The sequence below is a fragment of the Somniosus microcephalus genome, unplaced genomic scaffold (genome assembly GCF_052327205.1).
Source record: "Somniosus microcephalus isolate GS21.2 unplaced genomic scaffold, FLI_Smic_1.0 unresolved_chr1, whole genome shotgun sequence".
Taxonomy (NCBI): domain Eukaryota; kingdom Metazoa; phylum Chordata; class Chondrichthyes; order Squaliformes; family Somniosidae; genus Somniosus; species Somniosus microcephalus.
In genome coordinates, this window is record NW_028225179.1 from 92,651,141 (window position 1) to 92,668,919 (window position 17,779).

Genomic DNA, 17,779 nt, shown 5'->3' on the forward strand with positions numbered 1-17,779 from the left:
TAAAATCTCCCTACCACAGATATTCGTCTAATAGGTTTGTAATTAGAATGATCACCTCTATGTCCTTTTAAAAAAAATTGGGTTCTACATTTATGACTTTCCAGTCATCGAACCCAAATCCATACTCAAAGTTGCCATGATGTAGAATGTCTAGGACGTCTGCAAAGACCTCCCTCATCTCATCAGAACAAAACAAAATAGGGACACAGGAACAGGAGTCGCCCATTCAGCTCCTTGCCCTTGATCCACCATTCAGTGAGATCGTGGCTGATCTGTACATCAACTCCATGTATCTGTCGTTGCTCCATATCCCTTAATACACTTATCCAACAAAAATCAATCGATCTCAGTCTTACAATTGTTAATTGACCCCCAGTATCTAGAGACTTTTGAGTGAGAGAGTTCCAGAGTTCCACTACCCTTTGTGTGAAATGTACATCCTGATTTCACCGGTGAATGGCCTAGTTCTAATTTGAGGATTCTGCGCCATAGCTTATCTTCCTTATGATCCGAGGATGGATGGTGGTGCCATTTCATTTAAACACCAGCAGTGATAACCCGCGTCACAATAGTCACATCATGAACGTTTTGCGAGGGGAAAATTCTGTTTGTGTGAAGAATATCAGTAAGCCGCCGATAAAAGTTTTGGTACTAACCGTCCCATTGGGGGTCGAGCCCATGGGTTTGTTTCTCTAACTGGTCCCCAGTTGCACTGCGGAGCAGATCAGTGCACCAGGCTCATTCAGCGTCCAGGTGTCTGACTGGTAGAGAAGTCAGGATCGAGGAGGCTCCCATCATGAGAATTGCCTCCCTCCATCGCACCTCCATCGGTGCCTCACGTCCTACTTGAGGCAGACAGAGTACTTGCCCCACTTAGGCCCACTGCGAAATACGCAGGCTAGTTATGGAGCCCCAGTAATTGGGTTACATCTAATTTTCCTAAGGCTGTACTGTAGTCTGGGATGACTTACGCCAAGGGGGTACAACTGGCCCGGTGAAAATTCAGGGCCGATGTATCTACAAACATTGCTAGTGCCAATCAAACCCTTATATCATCAATATCAAATATGTGTAATTGATAATATGAAAACATATGAATGAAAGTCTCGGCTTAGATTGATATGACCTATGACTCAGTAACTGCATCTTTCAAAATAGTAGAAAAAATCTAAAATAATTTTAAAAGATATTTTCCTGTTCGTGTTCCTCATTACCACTGAGATATGTGAATAACAAGGTTCTATTCCCACTGAGCAGTGGAGTAAAATCAGCTGTTTAATCATTGTTTTACGTGACTGTGACTAATATCAATTATTACCTGACCTAATTGCCACACGTGAGCTTTCTCAAAAGTAGAATTCGGTTTCATTTAAATACATCCCATCAGTGTAAGAATCACAACATGAGCTAACTTCGCCTCTAAGAAAATGGAACGAACTATAATTCCACAGATAGAAGAAATTTGCTATCCTATCCTTGCACTGGTTGGTTTTCCTGGTAAGTTACTTAAATCAGTTATTCCTTGCTTTCCAGAGTGTGACTCTATTACTGCTCTTGCTGCCGGTCTAATAATGTCATCTGTTCAGATGTATAGTTCTAATTACTGTCAGTGAAATAGTTTAATATAAAGTAATCGCTACGGCCTGATATATATGTAAACATAGTTTGATTAATGTGAAGCCGGTGCCACTCAGTGTGGGTCAGTAAACCTGTTACATAGGACCCAATGGTCGTCCCACAATCCTATTGCTGTATTAGTTATTCAGCATTAGAACTCAACTTCATTTCAATCTGTATTTATGTTTTGTTAACCCAGGTTATTACATCGTCAACAGTTTTGCATGTATTTAATGCCTTAACGTAGAAAAACATCCACAGCGCTTACAACATCCATGTTCCCAATACAAACTTTGAAATAATGTTTTATACGGTGCACACCTGGTACATCTTCGGGAATTCCTTTTCCAAAGTTGTGAACAGAATGATTTTCCATCGTTTGACGTTTCCCTTTAATGTAAATGACCCAGTGTGTTTGTAATCTTGGCTTTTTGCAAAGTGAAATGTTTTCACACATTCCTAACATTTGATGGAGGCGGTTCTTTCATCTAATGAGTGGGGATAGGAGAGCGGCCTCTCGAACCACACTTCTTCGAACAGCCTCATTCTGTAACAGCCAGTTCCATTCAAGGAACCCGAAATAGAGGAGCACACTCTCAATAATCAGTCAACAAACCCTCGCTTATCCTTGTGCCACGGCGATTATAAGCCTGCCCAGTAGGAAGCCCGATATATTAGGACTGTTTCCCCTGTTTGATCAGTTTGCACTGATCAGTATGACCCAGGGCAGTGCCGTGAGATTCCTTCAATGAACATGCGCTCCTGTTACATTCCTCAAACAGCTACTTAAATTATCTGCAAAAGCTCTAAGATCTGGGAAATTCCTTGCTATTTTAAGTAGTTTACTGTCGTGTAAAAGTTAACAATTTGAATTTATGTTCTCGGATATTCTTTATTGTTTCTCTAAAATTATGCACCTTGTAAATAACCTCAATTGAGAATGGTGGCCCGAGCTGTACAATTTGAAAAAGAGATGTAATCCGCCCCATACAGAGCACAGGACTGAGTGACGGACAGACTCCAGTATAAAACATCACAGTAAAAAGCGACTGCTAACAAACGATGGACTGAATATTCAAGACGGTTCAATGGCGAGATAAATTGGGAAACTAATAAAAATTAATCATCTACACTACAATTTCGACGTAGGCCATATATAGGAGGCGAGGGAAAACAAGAAAGTTTAGTCAAAGTCCCTTAATGTATTTAGGCTAACTGTGGGAATTTCAGACTGTAGAATCGCGCACACAAAGCATATTCAGCACCTGCATTAGCATTTTGCAATGTTCTGAACATTCTTTGAACGATTCAATAATTTATTAATTCATTCATTCATTGATCGTTGATTCTTGATTTTTTGATTCCGCAGATTCATTGATTCATTTGGGTCGTTGTCACTTTGGCCGACAGAGTAAAGCGAGCGATTTCGGATCTAGCGCCTGATATAAATCTCTCCCGATTTTTACTTCCGTTGACTTCAATGGAACTGAATATTGAGAGAGAATTATAAGGGGCAGCTGATCCGATATCGCATGTTTTACGCTATCACCCAGTTTTACATTTCTCCCGATTGTTATTTCCATTTGGAAAGGGTAATTGGGAGAGGTGTAAAATGGTTTGCCTGCTTGCTATCATCCCTTTACACTATTGCACAGAGTCAAGATCTACCCCCTGGTCATCTCAGCTCACTTCTTGTGTGGTCTCCTTAATTGTATGGACGGTGCACTAATGTGTCTGATCACCGCATTGTCTGCGGAACGCCGTGTTACCTGGGCAATGTCACTCCATTCTGCAGCAGTTACTGATTTTACAGTTAACATAAACTGGGTGCGGTGTGAAACCGGCTGCTGATTCGCTGTGAGCCGGTTTGGCGCTACCGCCCGAGACCAATTTCACCCCATTACTGAGTTAAGCGACTGCACAAAATATCCCGAGATAATTGACATAAAACATATTCTCAAACTGATTATTAATTGTGAATTGACTGTAATTAGTATGTTTCCCTTGTGATGTCTGTTTCTTGTAGGTAATCTAGTGGCAATTGTGATTCTCTCCCGTGGGAAATGCGGTCTTTCCAAATGTACCACTCGTTACCTGGTGGCCATGGCAGCGGCAGATCTACTGGTGATAATATTTGATGTAATATTGTATGAGATTAATGACATTTATTTCCCAAATTCTTTCTTGAACTGCACTCCCGTTTTCAGTCTCAATATCGACCTGGTTTTTGCAGCGATTGATTGTTCCGTCTGGTTAACTCTCGCCTTCATCTTTGATCGAGTCGCCGCCATTTGTTGCCAGAAGTTGAGAGGAAAATATTGCACTGAATGAACTGCGGCCATAGTAATACCGACTGTGTTTGGACTGAGTTTTGTAGAAAACATTCCCATTTACTTCGAAAATGAACACCTGGAAATTATTGACAATGTGGCGTGATTCTGCAGTGTAAAATCAAGCCTCTCTACTTTACCTATATGGGTAGCATACTTCTTTTTTGACATCATCGTAAGTCAATTTAGACGATTTGTGTTGATTGTGCCGTTCAATGCCGTGACCATCAGGCACATTGTCCGGGCCAGCAGAGTGAGCAGGGGACTCCGGGGAAACAACAATAGTGAGGATCACAATGATCCAGAGATGGAGAACCGAAGGAGATCGATCATATTACTGCTCGCCATCTCGAACTGTTTTATACTGTTATGGATGGTAACTTTTGTACATTTCATATGTACACAATTTGCAGACACTCAGTTTCTGCCACAGATTACAATGATCCATTCGCCATCAAGGAACAGACTGGATATATGCTTCAGTGTTTGAGTTCATGCACATACACATTTATCTATGCAGTGGCTCAGGCTAAGTTCAGAGAGGAACTGACGAATATCTTTAAATATCCCTTGACTCTAATTGTTAAGTTAGTGGCTTCACAAAAAGTGAAACTCAATGTCATCAAACCTCAGCCGGAAATTACCCAACATAGATCACAATATATTCTCTGAGTCAATTCATCATTATATGGTACATTGTTTTTCCCGCTTTCTTTCTCTTTCTATGCATATTTTCATGTAAGATAACAAATATACCGAAGACACCACATTTCAAAAGACCAATAGCACCAGTCCTCGGTTGGACAGGAGGCCGATAGCACAGGCCCAGAAATAAAGGGTAACATTCGAATCTCTACCATCTATGGCTCGATTGGCCAATAACAATCCCAATCCAACATTATGCAGCCCCTGTGGGGCCCACGCCCTGTTATCTCCATTTTAATTAAATAATCACTCTCCATGCATTTGGCCAGGATCACCATCAGGTGAAACGGCCAGTGACAGTACAACACTGCCACACTCCCAGTACTAATTTATTTACTGATTGGTTTCTTTCAGGGCGGCTGCTGAAGGCATTAACTGGAGTTCAGGTATTAAAGCTCTCGGCCATATCTCCATATTCATGGCATACCTTATTCCGATACAGCGGAGCGAGCAGATATTGCTGCCGCCCCACGGCCGCAACTGGTGGAAGCTCCATTCAAAGGGAAGCCCCGTGTGTCCTTTATGTGGTCAAGAGGATGGTGGCGCGATAGTGAATTACACTGTCCGCCATTTGGCTCCGATGTGTCTTCTGATACCCGCTCTTCATCAACTCATGGACCAAACGAGCGATCGGTTTTCCAATGAGCAACTGGGTTCGACTTTCGTTACGGGGAAGGTAGGTAGGATGTAATTCCAGGATGACATGCCTGAGTGGAGGTTCAGAATCACGTTATTGCTTTGTGATCTTTAGTATAATGGTACCTGGACCAGGTACGTGTGCTCTCCTCTGGTACTCTGTTGACGATTTGTCAGCTAATATGGATCACTGGTGGTCCCCTGATGGGTCGATGTGTTGTTGGAAGTCACGATTGTTCCTCAGTTGGCACCAGATCACCTGGCATTATAAAGTCCTAACAGGGGAGGATTTCATACTCTGACAGGCAGAAATAATATTGCTGCCTTGGTGCACTGATAAAATGCACGGATTTATTTGTTAAAATCCAGAAGTAACTCAGAAAGGCCTGTAAACCATGGCTCTACTCACTCTGTGCCTAACTTTTCTGAATTTGGGTCAGTCGGTGTGTTCCCGTGGGCAAACGTTGTGTAGGTTCTGTCAAGCAACCAGAAGTTCTGCAAGCATAGATATTTTAGTAAGTTGGTTTGGAGACACTTAGACATAATGATCGATTTTTGTGTTTGCCAATTGCGTTTCTACAGTAGTTAAGTATGGATCCAGTCTGGGTTCAGCAAGATCTCAATAACAGCAGTGTGATGCAGGACCGGTTAATCTGCTTTGGTGAGTTAGATTTAAGGACGTGTTTTGACCATGAAATGGAGAGAGCTCACCTCTCTTTTCATACTGTCAGACGGACTTTAACGTGACCCAGAACAGAAAGGTGGCTCCTGGGTCAATGTATCACTCCATCAATTTCCCCCGTGACAAAGTGGCGCTCCTTCAGTGAGATATCCGTTCAACTCCTGGGCCAAGTTTGAACCCACAGCCTTCGAAGCCTGTACTGAGTGTTCTACCGGTTGTACAATGCTGATTTATAAACAGACAAGATGTGAGAATTTACAGGATAATTTCAATGTTTAAGTATTCATTTTGTTCAACATTTTAATGATTAGGATAATCATAAACCCGCCCTGGTTACCTCCTATACTGAGGCACTGAGAAGAAAATGAACCTTTTATAATTCACAAGCAAAATACTGCGGATGCTGGAAATCTGAAATAAAAGCAGAAAATGCTGGAACTACTCAACAGGTCAGGCAGCCTCTGTGGAGAGAGAAACAGAGTTAAAGATTCAGGTCCGACAGAAGGTTATGGAGCTGTTGAGTATTTCCAGTATTTTCTGTTTATTTCAGTAATCACCTTATAATAGTTTATCAGCCCCGACTGTTCTTTAGCAGTGATAAATGGCCTGTAATTTCCAATAGGAGGCTGCCTGCGTGCGGATGCCTCCTATCGGGAAAAAATCCAAGCCCTTGCCTGAAGGCTCCCGCGGTCCGGCCATATGCGATCCTGGGCCTCTCCTGGTCCGCGCGCGCAGAGGCCCAGGTATCCCAGGGGCGCAGGCGGTTCACAAGGACCCTGGGATCACGTGGGCCAGGCGAGCCAATGGGAGAAGGGATATCCCCCTTCATACTTTTGACATCAAATACATTATTTTAAAAAATCACGTTTTTAAAATGAGTTAAAATTTACATTAAATTTAATATTTTAAACAATTTTTTGTTGAACAAAGCAATTAAAGTTTTTTACGCAGCTATAAATAAACTTGCCGCTTTTAAAATTATTTTTAAATTGTAAATGAGTGAAAAAAAATTTTTTAATTTTTTTTACGTTCTTATGCTGGTAAAAGCTGGCCTTGCATTACCAGGCATAAGATTTTTAAGGGATTTGAACGGGTGGAGGTTCTGCAGAAAGCGGAACACTCCACCCGCAGAGGCCCTTCTCCCAGGCAGGCATCTTGACAGATCGGAAATGCCGGTTTTCAGCGCATGCGCTTCGCATGCATGAAAGCGGCACTTGCGAGGTCCCTCCGGGTGTGTCCACAGCGCGTACACACCCGGAGAGATCGGAAAATAGGGCCAAATCGTTCCAGCTGTATTAGATCGATTTTAGCCAAATTGACCCTTTGAATAAAACCTGATGAAACGGGTCTGGTAACGGAATGTCCAGGCGTTTTTCAATTTTCCTTCATCAAATCTAATGTAAAACTGCACCTGTAGCCGCAGTAAACTTCACATTCTTCATAAGGAGTTGTATATTTCATTCCGTCTCGCAGGAAATATTAACCACCAGCTGATGTACTTTTGACATGGGAGAAATTGGGTGAGTAGCGCCACCTGTTAGCGCCTAAAGAGGCAGTCAGTGGCTGTAGCGCCACTGGTTGCGTCTCGGGCGATATTCAGTAGGGGCGCTAATGGTGGCGTTAGGCATTTGTGCTGTGCCACCACCGATGAAGTCATTGGTGTGCGCAGCACCCCATTCGTGCCCCGTTCACGATATTTGGTAGCGAACGCCACAGTTGCGCCGCTCGCTACCCACGCCCGGTTCACGGGGCCTTACTCTGCCGGCAGCGGCGCAAGTTAAGGTGGAGGTAAAGCGGCCGCCTGCCAGCACCTCCGTCCCCGGCCTCCTAAACAGCATTGCCGGCTGTTTCCCGAGAGCCGGGCACTTCTCCTTGATGCCGGGCTCATTTGCCGGCACTCGCGATCGGGGATCGCGCTGTTGCAGGCACCACCCCCTGAACAGTGGGAGGAAGGCCTGCACTACCGCAGCGTGCTGTGCCGCACATTGTGGCGCTGCGGCACGTTGCACTGCGATAATCAGTTTCAGTGCGCTAAGAGGGGCGTGGAGTTCCTCGAGCCTCGCCCCGTCTCCCTCGAGGGGCACTGAAACTGAATTTCTGGCAATCAGTATCACTCCGATCGCTGCGCTAAATCCTGCGCTCAGGCGACTTTTGCGCCACTTTGGCGCCCCAACCCAATTTCTAGGCGACAAATCTCCTCTAATTTCATTTCCCTGCTTGAGCCCATTCGGTTCAAATGTTCCCTTTTAACCAACGCAATTTCAAATGAATGATATATTGTGATTTATTTAAATGTTATATTCAATACAATTTACAAAAGTGAACGAAGCACGGATTTTACAACAGGTCTTATCATTTAATGATGCTTCTGATTTTAAAGCTGTGAGTTTCAATACGGACATAAGAATAAATACACCCATTGCAATCTCATCGATCTTTCTTTCAATATTTGGAAATCTGTAAATGAACTTGTCGTGATTTACAATCCCTAGCAGAGATTTGAATAGCCAGATTATAGTTCACTGGCCCAGTTTGATGACCGGCACACAGAAATACCCATAATCTGAAGATTCTCTCTCTTCCAGTGTAGTAACGCTTGTAAGTTGTAAGTTCCTGCCCGGTATAAATAAATACAAGAACTTGCATTGATACAGCGCCTCTAATGTAGGAAAACGTCACACGGCGCTATGCAAGAGCGTAATCAAACTAAAATTGACACTGTGTCAAAGAACGGGATATTAGGGAAGGTGACTAAAAGCTTGGTCAAAGAAGTAGGTTTCATGGTGTGTCTTAAAGGGCGAGAGAGAGGTGGGGTGGATTAAGGGGAAATTCCAGAGCTTAGGGCCTCTGTGGTCGAGGGCACAGCCGCCAATGGTGGAGCCAATGAAGGGTGGATGCGCAAGAGGCCAGCTTTGGAGGGAGAGAGTAAGGTCTTTACTTGTGACAAGACCATTAAAGGTGATGATATGGGTGTGACTGAGTTGATCAGTAGCTGCAGAAGCATTGTGATCAATGGAGGGTCAAAGGCCAGCCAGTGGGGAGATTGAAAGTGCGGTTGTAAGTGATTTTGGGGACAGTTTATTCCAGCGATGAACACAGAAAGAAGTGTGCTTGGAAGGGGAAGGTGGATGTGAGTGGTGAGTTATACAATGAAGTGATCAGAGATGGTCTTGTCTGTGATTGAGATGACAGGAATAGAGAGTTGGAAATTTCGAGGGAGTGGCTGTGAATATGCGTAGGAGAGTTTAAATGGAGGCAGAGGTTAAGGGAGGACAGGAGTGCAGTGAGCACCAGGGAGAGAGGGCAAGGTGAGTTGAGACGGAGCTTGAAATCAACAAGGATAAAAAGTCGCGCGGTGCCAATTCTGAGGGAGGAAAGCAATAAGGATAACGAAATGTGATTCTGGGCTTGTGTGGGCGGTAGAGAAGGCGGCTTTAAAACAAGAGGCGATAGGGCTGGACCAAGCTGAGCTGTTGAAAGGGGGAGATGGTGCTAGAGGAGTATCGGGAGAGATCAAGGTGAGATTTAATGAGAAGGACCACACCGCCCACAGCAGTTTGGGTGACACAGGTGTTGGAATGTATAGCCAGGCTGGAATGCCTTAATAAGGGAGGAGATGCCTTCAGCTATGAGCCAAGTTTCCATCAAGGTCATGATATCAATGCAATCATCCTCAATAAGGTCAAGGACATCAAGGGCCTTATTTTCAAGTGAATTAACATTCTGTAGGGAGATGCGGAGAGGGGCAGTGATAGTTGATCGACTGGCAGAGTTCACAGGGTCAGCGCTGCGAGGAGTGCGTGGGACGGGAAGGAGGTTGGGAAGATTAACCAGCAGCCAACATGCTGAATGAGAGGATCGAAGAGAGAAGAAGACGGGGGAGTTGGCGATGTGCTCATAAGGCAGAATCGAGTGCTTCGATGGGCCCTTCAGAGAATGTAGAGAGAGGCAAAGTGGGAAGCTTTCGGCTTATCCAAGAGGGTGTCCATCCTGGGGGGCAGCAGGAGAGAAGGAAGGTCCAGGAATAGGGAACGATGAGGGCAGTGGTTAGGGGGTGATGGGCAAAGTACCCGGAAGAGGAGAAATGAAAGGAAGCATGACTAGGTAACAAGAAAGGGAGGAGACAGGAGAGAAGAGTCCAAGAGACAGAGAGAAGAGAAAGAAAACGGGAGATAGAAATGATGGGCTCTGGGCCGGAGCAGCAGCCAAAATACTCAGTCACATGGACACAACTAAACTCAGGTTACACAGGCCTGCCAAAGGTTAGGATAGAAATGTCCTGATTGTAAATGTAGAATAGGGAGGAGACAATAAGAGAGAGTGCAAATTAAAGCCAGAGGTCCCATGGTTGTTGATGGGGTGGAATCACCGTGGAGGACCGACGAACTCACGTCCGGGTTCGGAGACAGGTGCGGAGGGCGAGTGAGTGTGTTTAACAGGCAATGTATCAGTGGGCGCACTGCTAGAGGTGCTGCTGTGGTATATGAAGCCAATGGCTGCAGCGATGGAGGACTCTCTGTCAGGACACGGTGCTGCAGATCACAAAGTCAATTTTTTAAAGCACATATTTTGCTCTGCTTCTGCCAATTGACTAAACAGTCTCCGACAGATTTATGCTTCCATGACTGTCGATTCATGCCTATTCTTTTTAAAATCCCGTCACAATTGAACGTCATTGATTGCTCTTCCGTAGAACAGATTTTACGTGTAATATTCAGTTTCCACAATTACCTAAATAATCGGAAGTGAACTTTCTCCGTTGTTAGTCAATAGTCCTTTAATTGAATACACGGCACCTTTCAATGTTATTTGTTTTCTAAGCCTATGTTTCACTAAAGACGTTTTGTCTCAGATTTACCAGTTTTCGTGGATTGTTGTCTGAAAGTGCAGAGATATTACTGTCATGCTTTACAACATAAGAGAAAGTAATTCCATTCCAATTGATTTAACACAGAGCACAAGCGTACTTACGTAATTTGCAGCTCCATTTAAGTCATACAATTATATTAAACAAATGAACAAAACAACTACTTTAGGTAATACAAAATATGATATAAAATAAAATTATGCATCACAACATCCCTGTCAATCCATACACGTGTCAGTAAAATGGCAGGTGCAGCACTGCAGGTGTCTATTCTTAGGCAGTCTCTCTCTCTCTCTCTCTTAGGCAGTCCCTCGGAACCGAGGATGACTTGCTTCCACATTAAAAATGAGTTCGCAGGTGACTGATTAGTCCAATGGGGGACCTATAGTCTCTGTCACATGTGGGGGAGATGGTGGTTGAAGGGGCGGGTGGGTGGGGTGCTTGGGTTGACGTGCGTTCCTTGCGCTGCATGCGCTTGGCTTCAACTTGCTCCCGGTGAAGAGACTTGAGGTGTTCGGCGCCTTCCCGGATGCTTCCCAGTGTAGTCTGTGGATGGCCCTTGTTAGGTTGCAGGTCACCAGATGAGAAGGCCACATCAGACAAAGCCACCAGTATTTGGAATGCGTATTCAGCCACCTCGAGCAAAACAGGCTTTTAGAAAGAAGAATGAGGTTCTAGCCAATAGAAAAGCAATTACAGCCACCAAGGGCAAGAACAGATTGTTTTTCACTATTGTGCTCAAAGAATATGGGGTGAATTTTCACTGGCAATTAAATTCGGGAGGTGTATAAAACAGGCGCATTATCCCCGGCGGTAAAAGTGACAAATCACGCCTAAATATTTAAAGATCTCTCGGAATCTGATGCTTCAGGCAGTGTTACTAATTGCTACTGTACATGTGTACAGCTTGGCGAATGGGGGCTCTGTGTGCACAGTGCAGCGAGTGCAGAGAAGGGTCATTTGATTTTAGAAACAGTGTCAAATATCTGTCAGTGTCTCAGTGGTATGTCAGATGCACTTTAAGAGAAGATATTGCTTTTTAGGTTACTTATTGGCGCAGAATTTGGAGTCAGCGGTGAAGCAAAGGCGTTCAACTCCGCCCCCAAAGAAAGCTGCCCACAAAGATCTAGTTATCTCTGCGGCGAGAAGTTTGGCTTTTTCGATGTGCAATTGAGATCAGTTCAGTGTAGTGGGGATCCCATAGTGCCATGCTGCTGTAACGTCAACAAACTGTCTCAGCAGTCAATCACAATGCAGAATTATCACAGACCTGGAACCAGGATGTGAACAATTTGCTTTCATTCTGACCTCTTAAAAATGTTACAGAGAGCAAAACAAGGATCGGGGCTCTCTCATAGGGGTAACGTAAACCTGAAATAAATATGAACAAACTTAGAATAATTTTTTTTTTTTAAATTTCTTAAAATTTTTAATTTCTAGTATAACGAAGAAATGTGTTGCTACATAAACTAAAGTTAGTTTTTAGGGCCATAACGTTTCTTTAACAGCCAATACGTTGTTTAAACACGAGTTACACCTAGTCCAACAAGGTCTAACGTTTAATGTAGTATTTAACGGCGATATTACCGCGGAAAAGCCCAAGTTTTCATCAGTTTCACTGATTTTCCCGGTTACACGGATTGCCGGTTGTGGGGGCAGGTTTGGCCGCACAGCGCAGCCAGTAAATGACTGACCGCAACTTCAGAATTTCTGCGTTAGGATGCGCACGTGTTTATTCCTGAAGCAGCGGTCACATTCAAAGTGATAATATGTTATTAAAAGGTCAGAATGAAAACAACTTGCTCACTTCCTGGTTCCCTGTCTGTGAGAATTCCGCATTGTGATTGGCTGCTTAGACCGCTGGTTGACGTCACAGCAGAGCCCACAATGAATTCCCCACTACACTGCACTGATCTCAACTGAACGGGGAAGACGCCAAACTTCCCCCCAAAGAGATCGGGAGATCTTTGTTGGCAGCTTTCTTTGGCGCCAGCGGTGAACGCCATTGCTTCGCAGCTGACCGCAAATTCTGGACCATTATGTTTCAGACTATGGAGGAGTCGTTGACATCAGGTTTTTGTTGGACTGCAAAAGGGAATCTTCTGCTTCTTCTTGTAAATAAATTTAAGTTCTCAATGGTGGCTTTCAACTAGGCCGAATGCACATCTAGAAAACCGAAGAGAAACAGAACCGACACCTACTCAGCTCAGGACAGCCCAGTTTCCCAGAATGGTCCTAAAACAGGCGTTGGGCCCTCATTAGCATATGTAAGCGACCGAAAGCCTGCTTTAACAGATAGGAGGCCTGAGAAACAGCGGATTCAATTTCAGGAACGACATCCTTGGGGCGCAGGCCGTTAGTTCCTGAGATTGGGCCATGTTGCACCTTTATTTTGCCCGTTAAATGCACACAACAAGATCTAATTGCTACACCTGGATCTATTTCTCGGCTGTAACTACTGACAACTGGATGTAGAACATCACAAATGTCGCCGATGTGGACCTGGAATGATTCAGAGCCATTATAAATACTCGCGATCATGCCTGTCACTGCTGCAGGAACTGTGGGGAGAGTTCAGAAGGTCAGGCGGAGGTTCTCAGGGAATATACAACAACCCACTTCCATTGTCTCTTTAGGGAAGTGAAGGCTCTAAACTCATTGTCCCGAGTCAGAGTCTGAAAGGGTCAACTTGTCAGGTATCATCTAGTGTCTGGCCACCGGCAGGTGGAGATTGGCTGTCTTCAGAGCAGCCGCACCCACCCTCTATTCCCTATTGCTCCTGGTCTTCACCCCATTGCCACCAAGTGCAGGGAGATGCTCGCAAAGAATGCAATATCTAGCTGGAAACTCCAGTGGGAGCTGGGATGGAAAACAATTGTCTCCATCAAACTCACGTTCCAAACCAAACTTCCAAAGTAGCTCAGAAACAATTTTCACACAGTTCTAAGTCTACCAAGAGCAGGCTGTCAAAATCAAGGCCTATAACTGCCCATAGTCACCAGCGGCGTTCCCTGCGGGCGGGGACACATCTTCTTACGGGTATCTCCAATATCAGGCACTAATTCCTGCATAAAGGCGGTCAAATGACCACTGTAATTTTCAGGCTGGGCTGTTTTGAATCCCACCGGCTGCCTCGGGAAGCAGTTCATTGGCTGCGGCACCAGTAGCCGCTGTAAGTAGGACCTAGAACATAAGAACATAAGAAATAGGAGCAGGAGTAGGCCAATCGGCCCCTCGAGCCTGCTCCGCCATTCAATAAGATCATGGCTGATCTGATCCTAACTGCCAATCCACTATCACAGAACCATCTCCTGCATCTAACAGAATTAGACACACGAAATAGGAGCAGGATCAGGCTACACGGCCCCTGGGCCCGCTCCGCTACCCACAGGACCATGACCGATCCGAACCTAGACTCATGTCCAAATTCCTGCCCACTCCCCGTAACCCTTAATTCCCTTTACTTCAAGGAAATTGTCTATTTCTGTTTTAAATTTATGTAATGATGTAGCTTCTACAGTTTTTTGGGGCAGCATATTCCATGGACCTACCACCCTCTGAGTGAAGTAGTTCCTCCTCATCTCAGTTTTGAAAGGGCAGCCCCTTATTCTAAGACTGTGCCCCCTAGTTTAGTTTCACCCATCATCGGGAACATCTTCCCTGCATCCACCCGATCCAACCCCTTCACAATCTTATATGTTTCAATAAGATCGCCTCTCATTCTTCTGAACTCCAATGAGTAGAGTCCCAATCTACTCAACCTCTCCTCATATGTCCATCCCCTCATCCCCGGGATTAACCGAGTGAACCTTCTTTGTACTGACTCGAGAGCAAGTATGTCCTTTCTTAAGTATGGTCACCAAAACTGTACGCAGTATTCCAGGTGCGGTCTCACCAATACCTTGTACAACTGAAGCAATACCTCCCTATTTTTATATTCTATCCCCCTAGCAATGAAAGCCAACATTCCATTGGCCTTCTTAATCACTTGCTGCACCTGCATACTAACCTTTTGAGTATCGTGCACCAGGACCCCCAGATCCCTTTGTACTTCAGTACTTTCCAGTTTCTTGCCATTAAGATAATAACTTGCTCTACGATTTTTCCTGCCAAAGTGCATAACTTCACACTTTCCAGTATTGTATTCCATCTGCCAAATCTCTGCCCACTTACTTAGCCTGTCTATGTCCCCTTGAAGGTTTTTTATGTCCTCCTCACTCACTACTTTACCCCCCATCTTAGTATCATCTGCAAACTTTGATATGTTACACTCGGTCCCCTCCTCCAAATCGTTAATATAGATTGTAAAGAGTTGGGGACCCAGCACTGACCCCTGCGGAACACCACTAGTTACTGATTGCCAGTCTGAGAATGAACCATTTATCCCAACTCTCTGCCTTTTGTTAGATAGCCAATCCTCTATCCATGCCAGAATATTACCCCCAATCCCGTGAATTTTATCTTAAGCAATAATCTTTTGTGTGGCACCTTGTCAAATGCCTTTTGGAAGTCTAAATACACTACATCCACTGGTTCCCCTTTATCCACCCTATATTTTACTTCCTCAAAGAAGTCCAGCAAATTTGTCAAACATGACTTCCCCTTCATAAAACCATGCTGACTTTGTCCTATTAAATTATGATTATCCAAATTTCCTGTTACTGTCTCCTTAACAATGGACTCCAAAATTTTACCTACCACAGATGTTAGGCTAACCGGTCTATAGTTTCCAGCCTTCTGTCTACTGCCCTTTTTAAATAAGGGTGTTACATTAGCAGTTTTCCAGTCTGCCGGGACCATTGCCGAGTCCAGGGAGTTTTGGAAAATTATTACCAATGCATCCACTATCCCTACCGCCACTTCCCTCAAGACCATAGGATGTAAGCCATCAGGTCCAGGTGATTTATCCGCCTTGAGTCCCATTATTTTACCGAGTACCACTTCCTTAGTGATTTAGATCGTGTTTAGCGCCTCCCCCCCTTTAGCCCCCTGTTTGTCCAGTGTTGGGATATTTTTAGTGTCTTCTACTGTAAAGACTGATGTAAAATATTCATTCAGTGTTTTTGCCATCTCCATATTTCCCACCATTAATTTCCCGGTCTCATCTTCTAAGGGACCAACATTTACTTTAGCCACCCTTTTTCTTTTTATATAACTATAAAAACTCTTACTATCTGTTTTTATATTTTTTGCTAATTTACTTTCATAATCTATCTTCCCTTTCTTAATCTATCTTTTTGTTATTTTTTGCTGTCTTTTAAAGTTTTCCCAATCCTCTATCGTCCCACTAGATTTGGCTACCTTATATGCCCTTGTTTTTAGTCGAATACTATCCTTAATTTCTTTACTTAGCCACGGATGGCTGTCTTATCTTTTACACCCTTTTCTTCTCAGTAGAATATATATTTTTTGGAAGTTGTAAAATAACTCCTTAAATGTACACCACTGATCATGTATCGTCTTACCCTTTTAATCTATCTTCCCAATCCACTCTACTCAATTCCGCTCTCATACCTTCATATTCTCCTTTATTCAAGCTTAGCATGCTTGTTTGAGATCTAACCTTCTCACCCTCTAATTGAATATGGAATTCAACCATGTTATGGTCACTCATTCCAAGGGGATCCTTTACTAGGTCATTTTTAGTTAATCCTGTCTCGTTACACAGGACCAGATCTAAGGTTGCCTGCCCCTGGTCGGTTCAGTTACATTCTGCTCAAGAAACCCATCCCTAATACATTCAATGAACTCATCCTCAAGGCAGCCCTGCCCAATTTGATTTGTCCAATTAATATGATAGTTAAAATCCCACATAATTATAGATGTTCCCTTATTACAAGCCTCAACAATTTCCTGATTGATACTCCGTCCAACAGAGTTGCCACAGTTCGGAGGCCTATAGAGTGCGCCCACTAGTGTTTTTTTTCCCTTATTATTGCTTACCTCCACCCAAACTGTTTCATTGTCCTGATCTTTTGACCCAATATCATTTCTCTGTATTACAGTGATTCCTTCCTTTATTGACATAGCCACCCCACCTCCCCTTCCTTCCTGCCTGTCCTTCCTGATCGTTAAATAACCTGGTATGTTTATTTCCCAGGCATTGTCACCCTGCAGCCATGTTTCTATAATGGCCACAAGATCAGACACATATGTAGTTATTTGTGCCATTAACTCATTTATTTTGTTACGAATGCTACGTGCATTCAGATAGAGAGCTTTCAAAGATGTTTTGTGACACTTAGTTCCTGCTTTTGCCCTTTTTATTACTTTACCTTTTACTCCATACCTTCTGCCCCTTCCTGACATGCTCTGGTTTTTAATTTCCCCACTGCTACCTAAATCTATGACCTTCTCTGTTGTCATTTGTATTATTTGCTCTCTGTGAAGTGTTTGAGGAGGCGAGGCCGAGGAGGGCCATTGCAGGCCGGCAGTACTTTTCTTACACCCAGAGGGTGCACTTTCTCCACAATGTGAAATGTTCCTTTCCGGGACCTCGTCCGCTCCAACACTGGTAGAACTGGTGGAAGTTGAGCGTCCAACTCTCGGACTAGTTCTCTCCAACAATGGCAATCGGGTCTCATGTACATCATAGGGCCCCAATGGTCAACCTAAATAAGCCTACCGCCTGACTCAGTGATCACTCTGGCCATCCAGCGTTGGCCCATGGAAACATTGCCACGGCCACAGTGACAGCGGTAATGAGCTGGTGGCTCATTCCCCATCATTTATGGGGTTCTTACTGTCTTATGTCAGCTGGGTGGTAGGCCTGAATACTGAACCCTATGCAGTCCATCTGGCATCTATCAAGAAACAAATGGCCATCAATTGCCTATCCCGCCGATATTTCTCCAAGTTTGTACATTCCTCCACAGAACCGAATACCATTACCTCCTTTAGCAATCTGTCCTATATGTTCACCCCACTGTTAAATATGTAAAA

At 44.1% G+C, this 17,779-nt stretch overlaps 1 protein-coding gene across 1 annotated transcript in view; it reads right to left on the reverse strand.

Annotated features, from left to right (window-relative positions):
• Window positions 1-12,083: 12,083 nt before the first annotated feature.
• The window catches only part of LOC147095596 (class I histocompatibility antigen, F10 alpha chain-like), a 34,964-nt gene continuing 29,268 nt past the window's right edge, over window positions 12,084-17,779 (reverse strand). The window contains exons 8-9 of the mRNA XM_085973668.1: window positions 13,875-14,020; window positions 12,084-12,208 (exon numbers count right to left, since the gene is read on the reverse strand). Of these exons, the coding sequence (XP_085829794.1) occupies window positions 12,084-12,208; window positions 13,875-14,020 (271 nt within the window). The remainder of the gene's footprint in view (window positions 12,209-13,874; window positions 14,021-17,779) is intronic.